This window comes from Aethalodelphis obliquidens, unplaced genomic scaffold (assembly GCF_003676395.1).
Source record: "Aethalodelphis obliquidens isolate GAN/ISIS:26980383/991018 unplaced genomic scaffold, ASM367639v1 scaffold17, whole genome shotgun sequence".
NCBI classification, from domain to species: Eukaryota; Metazoa; Chordata; class Mammalia; order Artiodactyla; family Delphinidae; genus Aethalodelphis; species Aethalodelphis obliquidens.
Genome location: NW_020837961.1, coordinates 24514031 through 24528599, shown reverse-complemented (window position 1 = coordinate 24528599; position 14569 = coordinate 24514031). Strand labels below are relative to the sequence as shown.

The following is a 14569-nucleotide window of genomic DNA, read 5'->3' as shown; positions in this document are numbered from 1 at the left end:
GGGGGTTCTTTCATGTATGTGTGACACAAAAAACTTCACCAATAGCTTTAGTTTTGAAAGGTAATGAATAATCTTAGAGACATACGGTACTCCTCCGTTGCATAGAAATGATTTTTTTTTTTTCTTACCAAGTTCAGGCTAGGTCCACACAAGATGTATTTAATAGGGGAAGATCAAAGCACCTTTGTCATGGAGTGCATGGCATCCCTGACAGAGGGGAGAAGAAAAACTCACTGCTTTTGAAACAGTTGACAAGAGAGAGCTTACCGTCCTACTGCCTCCATGACAAATGGACTTTTGTATCATCAGTAGCTATTCTGCCCTAATTTACCACACTGTATACTTTCATGTTAGTATTTATATTAATTTTTCGTGGAACGTAAGCCTTTACTTATCGTGTTCTTCCATAATATCTTGTCACACAAGAACTCTAAAGAGTATTGTCATTCAGATGTAATCAAAGCATTTCCTGCAAATGCTTTATTTTATTCCAGTCCAATCAGATTCTGAAGGAATGTGCATGTGGAAAATGTGAATCATGGGTTTTTCTTGTGGAGACGGTCTTTCCAAAGGAGAAGTGGCCGTTTTATAGAGCCTTGACATTCACAGTTATTCATCTGAGGGAGAAACTTAGTCACTTGAGTCCTCACAGTGGAAACATCATTTCTTGTACTGCTTTGTTTCTAAATTATGCCCATGGTAAGTACAGGGCCCCAGAGATGGATATATGGAGTTTCGGATGTCTCTTGAGGATATCCTGCCAGACTGGAACAGGAAGTGGGCCATGTGTGTCCTCATCAGTAGAAACGCTGCCATTGTGTGCGTCTAGCCAACTTTTGATTATTTGCAGCCATGTTGATGACAGGGGCTTAGAATGGCAAAGAATTGACTGAACAATCACAGCTAGCATCAGTTTGATGCGTTTATGACAAATTTCCATTTAAATTGCTGAGTGAGCTATATGTACTCATTATAATTACTGGAAAACTTGTGTAAACAGCAGAACAGAACTAGGCAAATGGATATGTGGAACTTTTATGACTCTTTAAGTGATCCAAACTGCTCAGTCCAGGGTTTCTGAAGTGTCAGTAAAATCCTGGAATGTTGATCAATTCTGAGTTTCCCTACTCTTCACTTCTCACTCGCCATCTGGGGAAATAAAGAGAAAAATGGCTAAAATTAGGAAAAGGGGGACAAGCAGAGGGAGTGGGGTAATTTTGCACGGGAATAAATCACTCCTGGTTTATAGAAATTTCATTTAGGGGTAGCAGCAGAAAGAGAGGTATGGCTATCTGTGTAAAATGTCACTTTGTAAGTATTCTCCATCTGGTTATTAAATAACTGTATTAATGATGTTTCTCCTGTAAATTCACCTGGACATTAGTTACTAGGAAAAGCTTACACAAATTTAGTAATAAACTTTAGTTGGCTAAAGGCTTGGAAAGAGGGAACTGATAAAACTGTCTCCTGACGGCAGACTCTAATGGCTTTGTCATTTTCAAGTGTCTTGGGTGTAACCAGCAATAGTTATGAAGTGTGATCTTTTCACTCAAGTGACTAGAGGCACGTGAAGATGGGAGAAAGGTCATGAGCTTCCAGGGTGGGCGATAGACTGTTTGCCTGTTTCGTTGTAGGATCTACACTCTAGGGATGAGATGTGCTCCCTTTTTGGTTTAAATGCACTTAATCCATGCCCATACCTCCACAGGCTTCTCAGCGGAATTGAATATGGAGATCTATACGAAATTGATTTTTTCTTTTTTCTTTACTGAATTTATTCTGTTGCTGAAACACTTAATATTTGAATCAATGAACATGTTCCAACTGAAAGAGGAGGGAAAAGAACTTCTCAAGAATGGGGCTCTGCCACCCCTTTTGCTGATGGACAGGGACCTGTGTCCCCTGTTTTCCACATGCCTCTGTTCACAGTCCAAGACTTGGCAAAGTGGCTCCATTGACTGAGTGATTGCATTAAAAAACAAAACAAACCAAAACATTCATTTTGTAAAACTCACGCAAGAGAAAAGATCGCTGCAAAGAGAAACACGAGGGCTCTTGAAATGATCCCCTGTGTGTCCATGTGGGCGCATCCTAAATTCAAGTTATGTTTCTTTAAAACTTTTATTTATTAAACCATAGTTGCTTTACAATATTGTGTTAGTTTCAGGTGTACAGCTTCAGAGTCTTTTCCATTATAGGTTATTACAAGATGTTGAATATAGTTCCCTGTGCTACACAGTAAATCCCTGTCGTTTATCTATTTTATATATAGTGATGTGTATCTATAAATCCTTTACTCCTAATTAATTCTTCCATTCCTTTCCCCTTTGGTAACCATAAGTTTGTTTTCTATGTCTGTGAGTCTATTTGTTTTGTAAATAATTTAGATTCCACATATAAGCGATATCATGTGATACTTGTCTTTCTGTCTGACTTTCTTTACCTAGTATGATAATCTCTAGGTCCACCCGTGTTGCTGCCAATGGCATTATTTCGTTCTTTTTAATGGCTGAGTAATATTCCATTGTGTGTGTGTGTGTGTGTGTGTGTGTGTGTATGTGTGTATATATATATATATATATATATATATATATATATATATATACATACACCACATCTTCTTTATCCATTCATCAGTTGATGGACATTTAGGTTGGTGGACAAGTTCTGTTCCTTATTGCATGGACTGGAAATAGGAGAGGGGGTGCCTCTGTGCACTTTTCACTTAAAGTGAATGTCATCGCCTCCCAGCATCCTAACTGGATTATGGGTTAAGAAGTTGATAGAATATCTGATTTTGTTATTTACTTTGTACCATGGAGAGATAATTTGGCTGGGGTCACTTGAATCACTGGTTTTTGAATCTGAGGAGTGGAAGGGAAGGTGGGTCTTCTCTGTCTGCCACCTCCTCTCCCTTTCTCCACACGGTACTGTTGGTTTCAGGGCCACCTGGGGGCTGGATTTGGATGTGACTTGACTTTACCTAAAAAGCATTATGGGAATGCAGTGAGAGCTGTCACCCATGCTTCTAAACAGTTCTCGTGATTATTTTTTTCCTTTACTTCAGAAAGAAATCTTAGTTTAATTCAAAATAGGCAGGTGGACCAACTTCTCACAGCAGGGAAAGGGTTCCTGTTGCCTACTACTTAAATAAACAAATAATAACCACAGAAATTAGTTACACACCATTCCGATTTCAAGTGGGGCTTTACATTTTAAAGCTGTTTCTCAAAATGTTGCAGAAAGGGCACATAAAGTTGATTCTGGAGTTACAAAGGGAGATGTGCTAGAAAAGCCAGTCCTGTCTTGAGTCATTTAGACACTAGCATTTCTTTGACCTTCTTTAGGTCAAGGGAAGTCCAAACCATGAAAAAAAGAAAGTGTCTTTTAGGTCTGCCCTTATTTGTCTTTTTTGAACAGGATTCGGTTGTTGCCAGGTCATGGTGTATTTAATTCCTTAAAGAGTCCACCACTCGATAGCCTTTCCCCCTGCAAGGAGAGGTGACACTGGAGGAGGAGGTTTCTTTCATGTGACCCTGTGCCCCGGCACATGTGACACTGCTCCTCTGAAAGGGGACACGATAGACAGAAGATCATGTCCATTTGCTCTAAAGATAAATGTCACACATTGACTCAATTCTCTTTGAAGCTACTGTTCTGTTGCAGCTCAGAACAAAATAAATGGTTTTTATTTTAAAGACAAAGTTTCTTGTAGAAGCCCGACAAGATTCCCAGGATGCCAGGCTCCTGGTTAAAAGAAATCACTAGGCGAGTTTCCGAGAGAGTGTCTCCAAAGCATCTTATTTTCCTGAGTAAAATTTAAATATGCTTAGAAGCAAGCTGGTTTCATATAGCTGAGAGCTAAGAATATTTCCTGGGTCAATAGATACGGTTTTCTGGCTGCTGTTTTTATCCCTGTTTATGAGATGTTATTAACATTATTGCAAAAGCAGAGAAAGTCCAGAAAGTCAGGTCACCTCTTCTGATACTCCCCTTAGGTCCATCGTTATTAGAGCCGTAATCTGGGGATGATGGCATAGAGGGACTTCCTTAGAAAATTCACTTTTTAATCAAGATTCAGAACTATCTGTCACCGATCTCACTTATATTTCCCCAGTGATTTAAACTTAGACTGCTTCAAGATATCAGACTTCTCTCTTAGTTTTACTGAATGCTTACCAGTTGTTAAAATATGCATCGATTATCTTGATGTCAGTAACAGCAGAAAGACCCAGTGACATCCATTGCCAACATAGGTTTTGTTTCCCTGAAATAGGAGTTGAGAGACATGCCCAAGAAATTCCATGGAAAGATGTTAAATCCATGTATATTGCTAGGAAGGAGGATGATGGCTCATCCTACGGAGATACACACTAGTAGGTTAGTGGGCCTAGAGTGGGGACGCATGGTGCAGGGATTAAACACACCCAGGGCCACCTGACGTCTTAAACTCCTTCGATGTGTATGGAAAGGTCTGTTTGCGGAAACGACCCACTTGCAAATTATCTTGCCACTTAGGATGTAACAAGGCAAAGTTTGATTTCAAAGCCTACAAAACAATTACATTTGTTTAAAAAATTACCTACCTTGAGTTACAGCGATTTAGTTAAAACCCTCCATGATTTTTTTTTTTTTAACCCAATGAAGTTTTTATGTATAGACAACAGGGCAGAGCACCAACCGGACATGAAGAGATTGGCTGTCATCCCCACCCTTCCACTAATGAGCAGAGGGACCATACTAAGCATAAATCTCAGTTCAGTTTCCTCAACTGTACACTGAACTGCTCGGAATTTACCCTCCAAGACTGTTCCCGCTTTAAAATTCCTTGCTCTTACTTTCTTTATTTGTCTATCAACTCAAAATAAAACTTTTTCTGTTTTTGAATGAAATATGTTGCTTCTTAAAATTCCCTGTCAAACCTTCTGCAAGATTGTCTCTCTGCCTTGGACAGATCCTGTCCATTGTAAATAGATGACACATATCATTGTACTTTATTAATGAGGTAGTCACACTCCATGCATTGTTAACATTAGTTGCTCCATAATTCATTTTGAAAATAAGTGAGCTATGAGTATGTGAACATCTCTATAAGTATGTGATCATCATGGTTTATATACTCATTCTTTCAAGATGTGTATGGGCATACTCTGTGAAAAGCATGCGCTCTCGGGTTAACATACTTCCGCTGGGACTTACTGGCAGCTTCCTGGACCTTTTTCTTCCATTTCCAGCCCATGTTTCATTTTCTGATACTCTCTCGACCCAGCCCCTTCCACTTAAGTTCATTATGGCCCAACACACAATGACTGAATTGTACTTGGTCCCCAGCATTGTTTTGGATGCTAGAGACACTAGGTAAGGACTTCCAGCTCTGCCCTAGCCAGTTCCTGCCTCCACTCCCTTCTTCTTTTCTCCTTCCATCTTTTCCATCTTTCTGTTTCCCCTGCTGAGCTGAATTTGGCCATCAGAGTTCTGCACAGGCTGAGCTGGACCTACCTGAATAGCACAGTGGATTGCTGCTGAATTTTATTTCCTCTTGGCTCCAGGAATAATCTGCCATGTTGGGCCAAGCCCTGAGCTACATATTTCTCATGTGATGTTAATTGTTTAAATTTACGTCTGCTTGGGGGCTTCCCTGGTGGTGCAGTGGTTAAGAATCCGCCTGCCAATGCAGGGGACATGGGTTTGAGCCCTGGTCTGGGAAGATCCCACATGCCGCGGAGCAACTAAGCCCGTGTGCCACAACTACTGAGCCTGCGCTCTGGAGCCCGCAAGCCACAACTACTGAGCCCTTGCACCACAACTACTGAAGCCCGTGAGCCCTAGAGCCTGTGCTCCGCAACAAGAGAAGCCATCGCATTGAGAAGCCCGCTCACTGCAACAAAGAGTAGCCCCCGCTCGCCGCAACTAGAGAAAGCCCGCGCGCAGCAACGAAGACCCAGCACAGCCAAAAATAAATAAATAAATAAATTAATTAAAAAAATTTACATCTGCTGTGGTGGTAAGCGTTCTGCTTTGGAGGGAAGAGTTTATTGTCACTACTATTCTTACCATAGCTACTACGGATAGCCTCCATTTACTGCATGACAGGCCTTTTACACACATTTAGTATTGCTTTTTATTCCAATAATATTATTGCTTATAAAGAGAAAATGTTTTCTCCAAGGGAGCAAATTAGCAGCTATCCATCCCACCAGGTCTAGTAGCATTTGGTGGAATTTAGTTTTGTTTGCAGTGGTACTAACTAGTAGTGTATCTGGGGGAAGTTGTTCATCAGACAGTTGTAAACTAGGTAAAATTATGAACACTTCAATCCTGTTGCCTCGAGAATGTGTGGTTCATTCTGAGGAAGTGGTCCTATTTCCTTAGGCTCGAAATTTGAGTGAAATTTACAGCTATCCGTTCCTTGAAAATATTTTGGCATACAAAATAGAGTCCATCCTTACTTCGCCTTTCTCTAAAGTAGTTAACAACATCGTATACGTGTGGAGGGCATCCTACTAAAATATGAATTTTTTTAATAAATAAAAATGCAAATATTACCAGGGGAAGTTACTGGCCAATTTTTAAACTCGATCTTTGTATTCTGGTTACTTTGATCATTGGCTTCTGTCTTCCTTTCCCGCAGCGATCAGTTAAAAATGTCGAACAGTTACAGTAGTGTAGCTATTTGACCACCTATCTTGCTGTTAGTTTCTCTTCAGTATGAGTATTTGAATTCTTTTTTCCCAGTCAATCCAAGGACACCCTAATTTGTGCACGATGCATATATATTTTGATATTAATTAAAGCTCAGGAAGCATAGCTCCCAAATAAAATATATTTATATGAAATATGAATATGCAGGGTTCAATGTAGTGTATGTAGTCTGTGATCCATTTGCTATGTCGAATAGGTGATTAGGGTAGGGGCTGGGAGGGCATCAGAAAAAATAGGAAGCCTATAGATCACATTAGGCAAAGCAAGTTGTCTGGGGGAAGCCAGCAGTGTTCCTCTTGTCAGTAAATGGCCTTTGATGGCCTTCCTATGATGTGCAAGGAAATCTCAGGTCAGTGGAGGACATCTCAGTTTTTCTCTCCTCTCCCAGACAATCGTGTAAAATTAGGCCATTTAGGGTTTAGACGGTAGGAAATACTTCCTGAAGATGGGAATTAGTGGAAGCCTACTTTGATGTTCTTACAACCCCAAGTAGACATCGTCATCATTCCCCTCCCCTCTGGCTTATGACACTAATCTCACCTAGGGGCCTGATTCAGTCTTTTCTCTCAAATCTGTTGGTCAACATGTCATCTTTGTGATCAGGATATCAGAGTGGAGGGAATGACCATGCAAGACAGAAAATGAGAGGCCGAATTAGGGATAGGTCAGGAGAGGTCAGCAGAGGCAACCAACAACGAGACACAGCAGGAAAGCTCGTGTGGGTTTATAAAAAGCGTGTTTATAGACCTCTGCAAAGTGTGCTTTTCCTAAAGTAAAAGGAAATCCTCAGTCCCCACCCCATCCCCCAATCAAAAAAAGGAAATACTTGTGATGGAACACATCACAAGGAGAATTTCCAGACTTGAAGGTTATATTTTCAGGTAGAGGATTCTCTTTCCAGGTGCTTGGTTGAGCTAACCAATATTGCTTACACCTGTAAAAACGGCATCTTGGGAGTGCCCCGACTTTATTCCAGAACTCTTCCGATTCCATCCATTTTAAGTGGCTCTTTGCATGTGGAGATTCAGTTGACTCCATGAATTCATTATATGATTATTTTAAAGTTTACACTTGGGAATATTTCCCTTTAAAATTATGAAAGTAATGTGTATATTAAAAAATTCAAATGGTACAGACGAATATACAATGAAAACAAAAGTTTCCCGCCATGACCCCCTTCCCTTTAATCCACAGTCCTTTAAAATGAACTGCTTAATGTTTTCCTGGGTACGCTTCTAGACAATTCTCATACAAATAAAATATCATTTTTTAAAAATAAGATATCATTTTTTTCGTTTCATTTATTCATCCCATTCTTCCTATTCCCCTCTTTTTTTTCTTTTTGTGCTCAAGTATTTAAAAGCAGATCCCAGACCTCATATTCATTTGCTTCTAAATATTTACATATATATAAGGGCTTTAAAAACAAATAGCCTCGATAACTATTACAACATTTAAGAGGATCAACAATTGCTACATGATATTATGGAACACCCGGGCTATAATCAGTATTTTCTTAACTATCTCAAAAGTGTCTTTTTATAATGCTTTGTTCAAATCAGGAGCAAGATAAGCTTCACACCTTGCATTTGCCTTATATGTCTCTTAAGTGTCTTTTCATCTATAACCTCTTCCCTTCTTAAAATGCCAGTTACTTGTTGAAGAAACTGGGTCATCTGTCCTACAGAACGTCCCACATTCTGAATTTGTCTGATTCCATTCCTCTTGGTGTGTTTAACATTTCTAAAAAACAACCTGTATTTCCAGTAAATTTACTAGTTATGTCGAAGCTTGATTAAGTATTTTGTAAGAATATTTCATAGATGGATTATCAGAGGGCACACAATGTCTGTCCCATTTTTAGTGCTGTTGAGATGAATGGTTTTAGGTGTTGTCAGCTTGATTCATCCTTTAGAAAGTCCCCTACCAACCTTTCACCTAATGGTCTGAGAAGCAATTGATTCCCATTTTTTAGAAAATAAAAATAGAATCTCCCTAGATACATAGTTTCAATTCTTGCTTTATCCACTAAGTGTAATATCTTGGACATGTTTCTATATTAGCATCTATAGATCTAGTTCATTTTAAAAAATGGTTTCTCATGTTCTATTTCATGGGCGTATTACAACTTATTTAATCAGTTTGGAAATATTCCTGATTCCTCATGATTAAGAACAGACAGTCTGAGTCCTTAACTGTACTCGTTTTCCTATATCCCTAAATCGCAGAGGCTAGTGTGGCCCTGAGCAGTATAAGTTGATAGACTAGATGTGTAGCAACACAGTGTCACAATGGACACCCTCCCCTTGGGGGCTGGTGGAGGAGAGAGTGATCTCAGCTTTCCTTGGAGGAAGTAGTTGGTTTGTTGGATTTCCTGAAAAATGGAAGCATTGGCAGCTGCCCGGTTGTAGCTCTTCCCAAAGTGAGTGGTGGGGCCCAGTCTCTGTGCAGAGGAGGGCAGTGCATCTTAGTGGCCACCCGAGGGACAGAAATAAGAGGGTGACAACCCCTGACCTTAAGACCCCCTGATGGCCAAATTGGCAGCAGCATCTACTGGAGCCGAAACTAAACAAGTCAGCAGTAGGAGCCTGAAATTTGTCTCCACTGGAGCTGGGCTTGTGAGGTTCATGACGGCTGTTTGGTTTTCACTGTGGTGTTGTTCTCCGTCCCATTTGACTTGTCTTTATTTCTTACCCTTTTCCAAGTTCAGGAATTCAGATGTGAACTTGAGTCTGGCAGTTTCCTTCAGGAAACAAAGGCTCTGAAGCCTGTCTTCTCTGGGCTGAGCTGGGACAGATGCCCTCCGAAGTGTGGGATGGCCTCTGGAAGCAGGGCTTTCCCCAGGCAGGTTGATCAGATTCTAAAAAAATGGAACCCAGATGGACATAATGAGGTGAACGTGGGTTTCTACCTGAAGAAAAGCAGTAATAAAGCTTCCTCATAGATATAAAGTCTTGGAATGGCAAAAAACAAAACAAAACGAAGCAAAAACAAACAAACAAAAAAACCCAAAACCCCACAGAACCCCAAAACCCAAAAAACCCAAAATACCCCAAAACCAAACAAAAAACCCCCTCAAGCCCCCCAGTTCCTTCTTAGTGTTCTTTATAGAGCAATGCATGTGAATTAGCGCTGGACGCAATGTGCCTGTTTGTTTTCCTTAATTTTCCTGTCTTTCTCCTTCTTCCAAGCTTCAGAAGAGGAAAGCGGAAAACCTTTCCAGTGCCCCATATGTGGTTTGGTTATAAAAAGGAAGAGTTACTGGAAGCGGCACATGGTGATTCACACGGGTTTAAAAAGCCATCAGTGTCCGCTCTGTCCATTCCGGTGTGCTCGCAAGGACAATCTCAAATCCCACATGAAGGTAAGCCACCTGCGGATGGGCCTCACGGAGAGGCAGACACAGCCCGGGCCCTTGCACAAATCCATGCCCAGAGCTCCGTGTTGAAAGGTAGATTGCAATGCAAATGAAGCCCATTGAAAAGGATCTTGTAAAGGATTTCATTATAAGCGTCTTCAAGTCCATCTGACAACCCAGAACTTAAAGCAGAGAGCAGCTTCAGTATTCAAATAATATACGTAGTGTAGAACCGTCCTTTCCTATTGGGAAGCAACAGCCTAACTGGCCTTGCACGGTGATGCATTTTGGGGCACTAGGAGGAAAAGTTGGGGAAGAGCAAGAAGCAGGGAAAGACGGGCTCAGGAAGGATTGCTGGACCTGCCCCCCTTCCTGGAAGGAATGCCCTCTTCTGCTGTTGCTTTGCCGTCCAGCTTACACACCCAGAGACATCTTATAGGGAGCGTGAGGACATTGAAAGACACCTGGGCTTTAACTTTCACCCTGTGGGAGGCTTGAGGGCCACTCCTGACAAACTGAGTCCCCTTGAGGCTGACAATGTTTGAGCCGTCATAATTCCCGGGATCACACTTAGCAAACATCTAAAGACGTTGTTTTCAGTGTCCTATTAGGAGCAACTGGGGGGCTTGCGCCTGTAATGAGCATATAGGGAATTGACTAGACTATGTGTCACTCTTATGTGAGCTGGGGGGAAACTTAGTCATCTAGCAGTCTTTTTAGCAGACCCTATTAATGCTAAGGAATGCAAAGAGGAAACCCAAGAGATCAAAAAAGCATAGCTTCTGAATTTGACAGGCTTGCCTTTAAATCTTATTGTATAACTTACTAGCTAAGTGGTGAGCAAATGAGTCTTTAGACTTAATTTTCTCATCTGTTAAGTGGGAATGATTATGTTCATCTGGAAGGGATATCATTAATATTTAAGGAGGTATTAGCAAAGTATCTGACACAGAAGTGTTCAATGGTGGTTATTTCATTTCAATAGCTATTGTTGAACACCTTAATAATAATAACCATCATTTTCACTGATGTTTGCAATATTGTCTCACTGTTGACATTACTTATAAAGCGTTTACTTTCCTGCCGTAAGAGCATGTGTACATAATTGAGGTATTTGCTTTTTTCAAAATGTTGCAGTCTTATCCTTCTGAATAGATCAGTAATCACTGTTTAGAATTGTGGATCTAAAAATGTATGATCAGACAGAACCTCTACTGACTTTAGGAAATTGCTTGGAAAATTAAAAAAATAAATTAAAGCCATGATATAATTTGTTTTCTACCATTTGCCTTTGTCTCCAGGGAGTAGCAGGCCCTTCATTTTCAGAATCCATTTAACCAGGGGTTCTGGTTGGTTGAATTTTACTGAGCTGACTCAGTGTTTTACTTGCATCCCTCTCATCCTCTGTCAACTCTTCCCAGCGTAAAATCTTGTATTTTACACCTGCAAAGTGGATTTGATTAGCAGGATGAGCCTTCCAAAGAAATGCCTTTAAAACTAAAATTTGTTTTTGTTACCGTGTCCTACTCTGTGTTTAGAAATCAGTTCTGGCAAATTTAAAGCTTCAGTGAGCAGAAAACTTGCATCTGGCCTGACACCTTGTAAGCCTGTTTTCAGCTCAGGGTCACTTAAAACAACCTATTTATAAACCCATGGGAAAAAAACAAACAAACTGGGTTTTCAATAGCAAGAACTACTGACCCTGAAACTACAGGGAGATGAGTTGGGTGCCTTGATGATACAGACCGTCGGCCATGACAGCGTTGCAGATGAGAGCAGCCAGGGCTCTGTGGGTCGTGGGGTCTTAGAATGCTTTCAGAACAAATCAATAACCAGTACAATAAAGCAGTGGTGTGAAATGACTACTTTCTTCAAACTCATGGTGTCCTAACCTGTTGAGCTTTTGAGGAGGGGAGTGTGAGAGGGGCTTATGCAAGTTTAATTTCATCAGATGGTGTCCACTTTCTTTTCTGTTCTCCACCTCACTTATGGGCCCGTGTTTCTTGCTTTGATCAAAGAATTCATGATTTAATTTTGATGAGGCATACTTTCATTTTGGTAGATTTTGAAAACATAGTCTACAGAGAAACATAATAGCTGTGGCCTTAGGAATACATATTCTTTGCTCTGTGCACCAGAGGCTACGAGATGGATAGATTTTCTAAAACAAGTCCTACCTCAGAAGTAGGGGCAGTATAGCCTATAGATTAGGATCTCAAACTGTGTGGTAAAAAAAAAAACACCTCAGTTAGAATCTCGGTTCCATGACTTTCAGTAGCTGCGGAGCTTTGGGTGAATCATTTAACCTCTCCAAGGCTCCGTTTCCGCTCGTGGAGATAATAATCATACGATCTATCTCACGGACTTGTTATAAGGGTTAAATGAGATAACAGATACAAAGCACTTAATATGATGCCCAGCATGGAGAAACACTCAATAAATGCAGCTACTGTAGTAATTATTATCCGAAAGCCATCTGAATATATATTTACATTTAGAAATAAATCGATGACATGGCATGAAAGAATTACTCTAAATTTTATTGCTTTTCTCTCTTCATGACATAGCTTTCGTGTTGAGAATTTAGAAAAACTGATAAAAAGAATCTGAAACTGGCCCTTAATCCCATCACGCAGAAATAACCATTATCATCCTAATCTGTATCCTTCTATATTGATTACATAAAGCTACCTAAGGAAGAACGGGATTCTACTTTATTTGTTCAACAACTACAGTACTTACTGGGTTCAGGCACTGTACACTTTTCTGAAAGCCTGCCTTTCCTCCTCCATATATCACGCAAATGTTTTTATGGCTTGCTGCGGAAGGAGCTTGTAAATGCCTCCAGCTTCCTCGGGGTTATCTTAGATTTCCATTAAGTCTTTTACAACTTTCCTGGATGAGCGAGCGTACAGGAATTAAATGCGGAATTCATAAGCTAAAATTGAACAGAGAAGGTGAGGAGGGCTGAGATCGGGAACATGGGTGAAGAAACGGCAAGAAATAGGCAAGGGTCAGGGCGCCGACTTTTTCTAGTCTCAGGCCTGCCAGCTAAGGAGCTGACTCCTAGGTAAGCCCCCTCCCGGCCTGCCTTGTCCCCTCAGTGAGGTGGAGATGTTTCCCGAAGTGTCCTCGTGTTTGTCCAGCTGCTACCAGGAGGTAGACCCAGTGATGCAGTAGCCCTTATACTTCCCACCTCTTGGGGTGGTGACAGGCTCTCTCTGTGAAGGATGACCTGCAGAAAGCAGGTCTCTATGGGACCTGGAAAGAATGACACGCTTTAGTCAAGTGTTTCTTGACAGTAGCCGACCAAGAGGGGATTCTAAGCCGATGTCGGGCTATAGAGAGTACAGATGATCCCTTTCTGTCGGGAGAGCAGGGGAGAGCCTTCCCTCCAAGGCCAAATGCGAGCTCTCGCCCCTCCGGGAAGGTCTAGCTCTAATAAAATTCTAAGTGTGACCGTCAACACTTCATCCACTGTTTTTCTTTTCAACGGTCACTCATTTTTCTGCCACTAAATACAGCCAGGCCAGTATCGGGTGGAAGAGGAACCGCATACAGGACTTGGGCACAGAGGCTTTTGAATCCAGGGCTCCCTGTTTGATTTTAGAACATGGGCTCTGTCCTCTTCCTTTTTCCAGAAGCTGCTTCCGGAGCTTCTGTTCTTGGATTAGCTCCTGTCCTCTCCCGGGGCAATAGATGTCAGGACACTCCTGAAATGGAATCTGCCCCACCGCACTGCTCCCAGGGACGCCGGAAGCTTTCAGCCTCATGACCTTTGCCACCTGGTTCCGGGGCGAGCTGTGGCTGGCACCTGTCAGGGTCCCCTGGGGCTGTGACCTGAGGCCCCCCCCCCCCAAGGTGCTTGCTCCTGTGTGAACTGGTTGGAGGAGAGGGTGGGGAATCTTCCCGATTCTGTGAGTGAGAAAGTAAATGAATTGCTCCGCTCCAGAGTGAAGTCCCTTTGTTGAGAAAGAACAGAGACAGTTAACAGCTGGTGACCAAGACTGTGTGTCCCCCCATTCCAGCCCCTCCCGGGGTTGCAGAGGGGAAGCCTTTTAATGAGCACGGCTTTGCTGTAACTGAATTTAAGTGTATACGGTTATTTCTGTGGAGAAATTCAGGCTTTGGGGGACCCAGAATCTCTTCTGTTGTTTTTTTCAAAAAGCCACAGTGGGGTGCTGTAGCGACAGGAGCTCACCATTAACTTTTAATTTCTTTGCTTTTGTTGGTCACTCAACATTATTTAAAAGTATGTTTTGGCTGGTGAATAATGCTTTTGGATTGCACTCAGAACGCATAAACGGCTGTAGTAAAACTTGCACTCTTGGAAAGGAAGCCCGCGCAGAGGGGCCAGGTGGCCCAGTGGATTAAGGAATCTTTAACCTTTAACCTTCCTTAGACCTGGATTCAAATCCTGCCTAGATCACCGCTCAAAGATGAGAGGTCGGTTTGACTTGGGTTTTGAATTCCAACCACTCGTTTGTCCAAATCACACAACTCCCCAAC

At 41.6% G+C, this 14569-nt stretch overlaps 1 protein-coding gene across 2 annotated transcripts in view; it reads left to right on the top strand.

Annotated features, from left to right (window-relative positions):
• The window catches only part of ZNF827 (zinc finger protein 827), a 180212-nt gene that overhangs the window by 38627 nt on the left and 127016 nt on the right, over positions 1 to 14569 (top strand). For both annotated transcript variants that reach the window (XM_027117108.1, XM_027117110.1), the window contains exon 3: positions 9894 to 10066. In XM_027117108.1, the coding sequence (XP_026972909.1) occupies positions 9894 to 10066 (173 nt within the window). The remainder of the gene's footprint in view (positions 1 to 9893; positions 10067 to 14569) is intronic.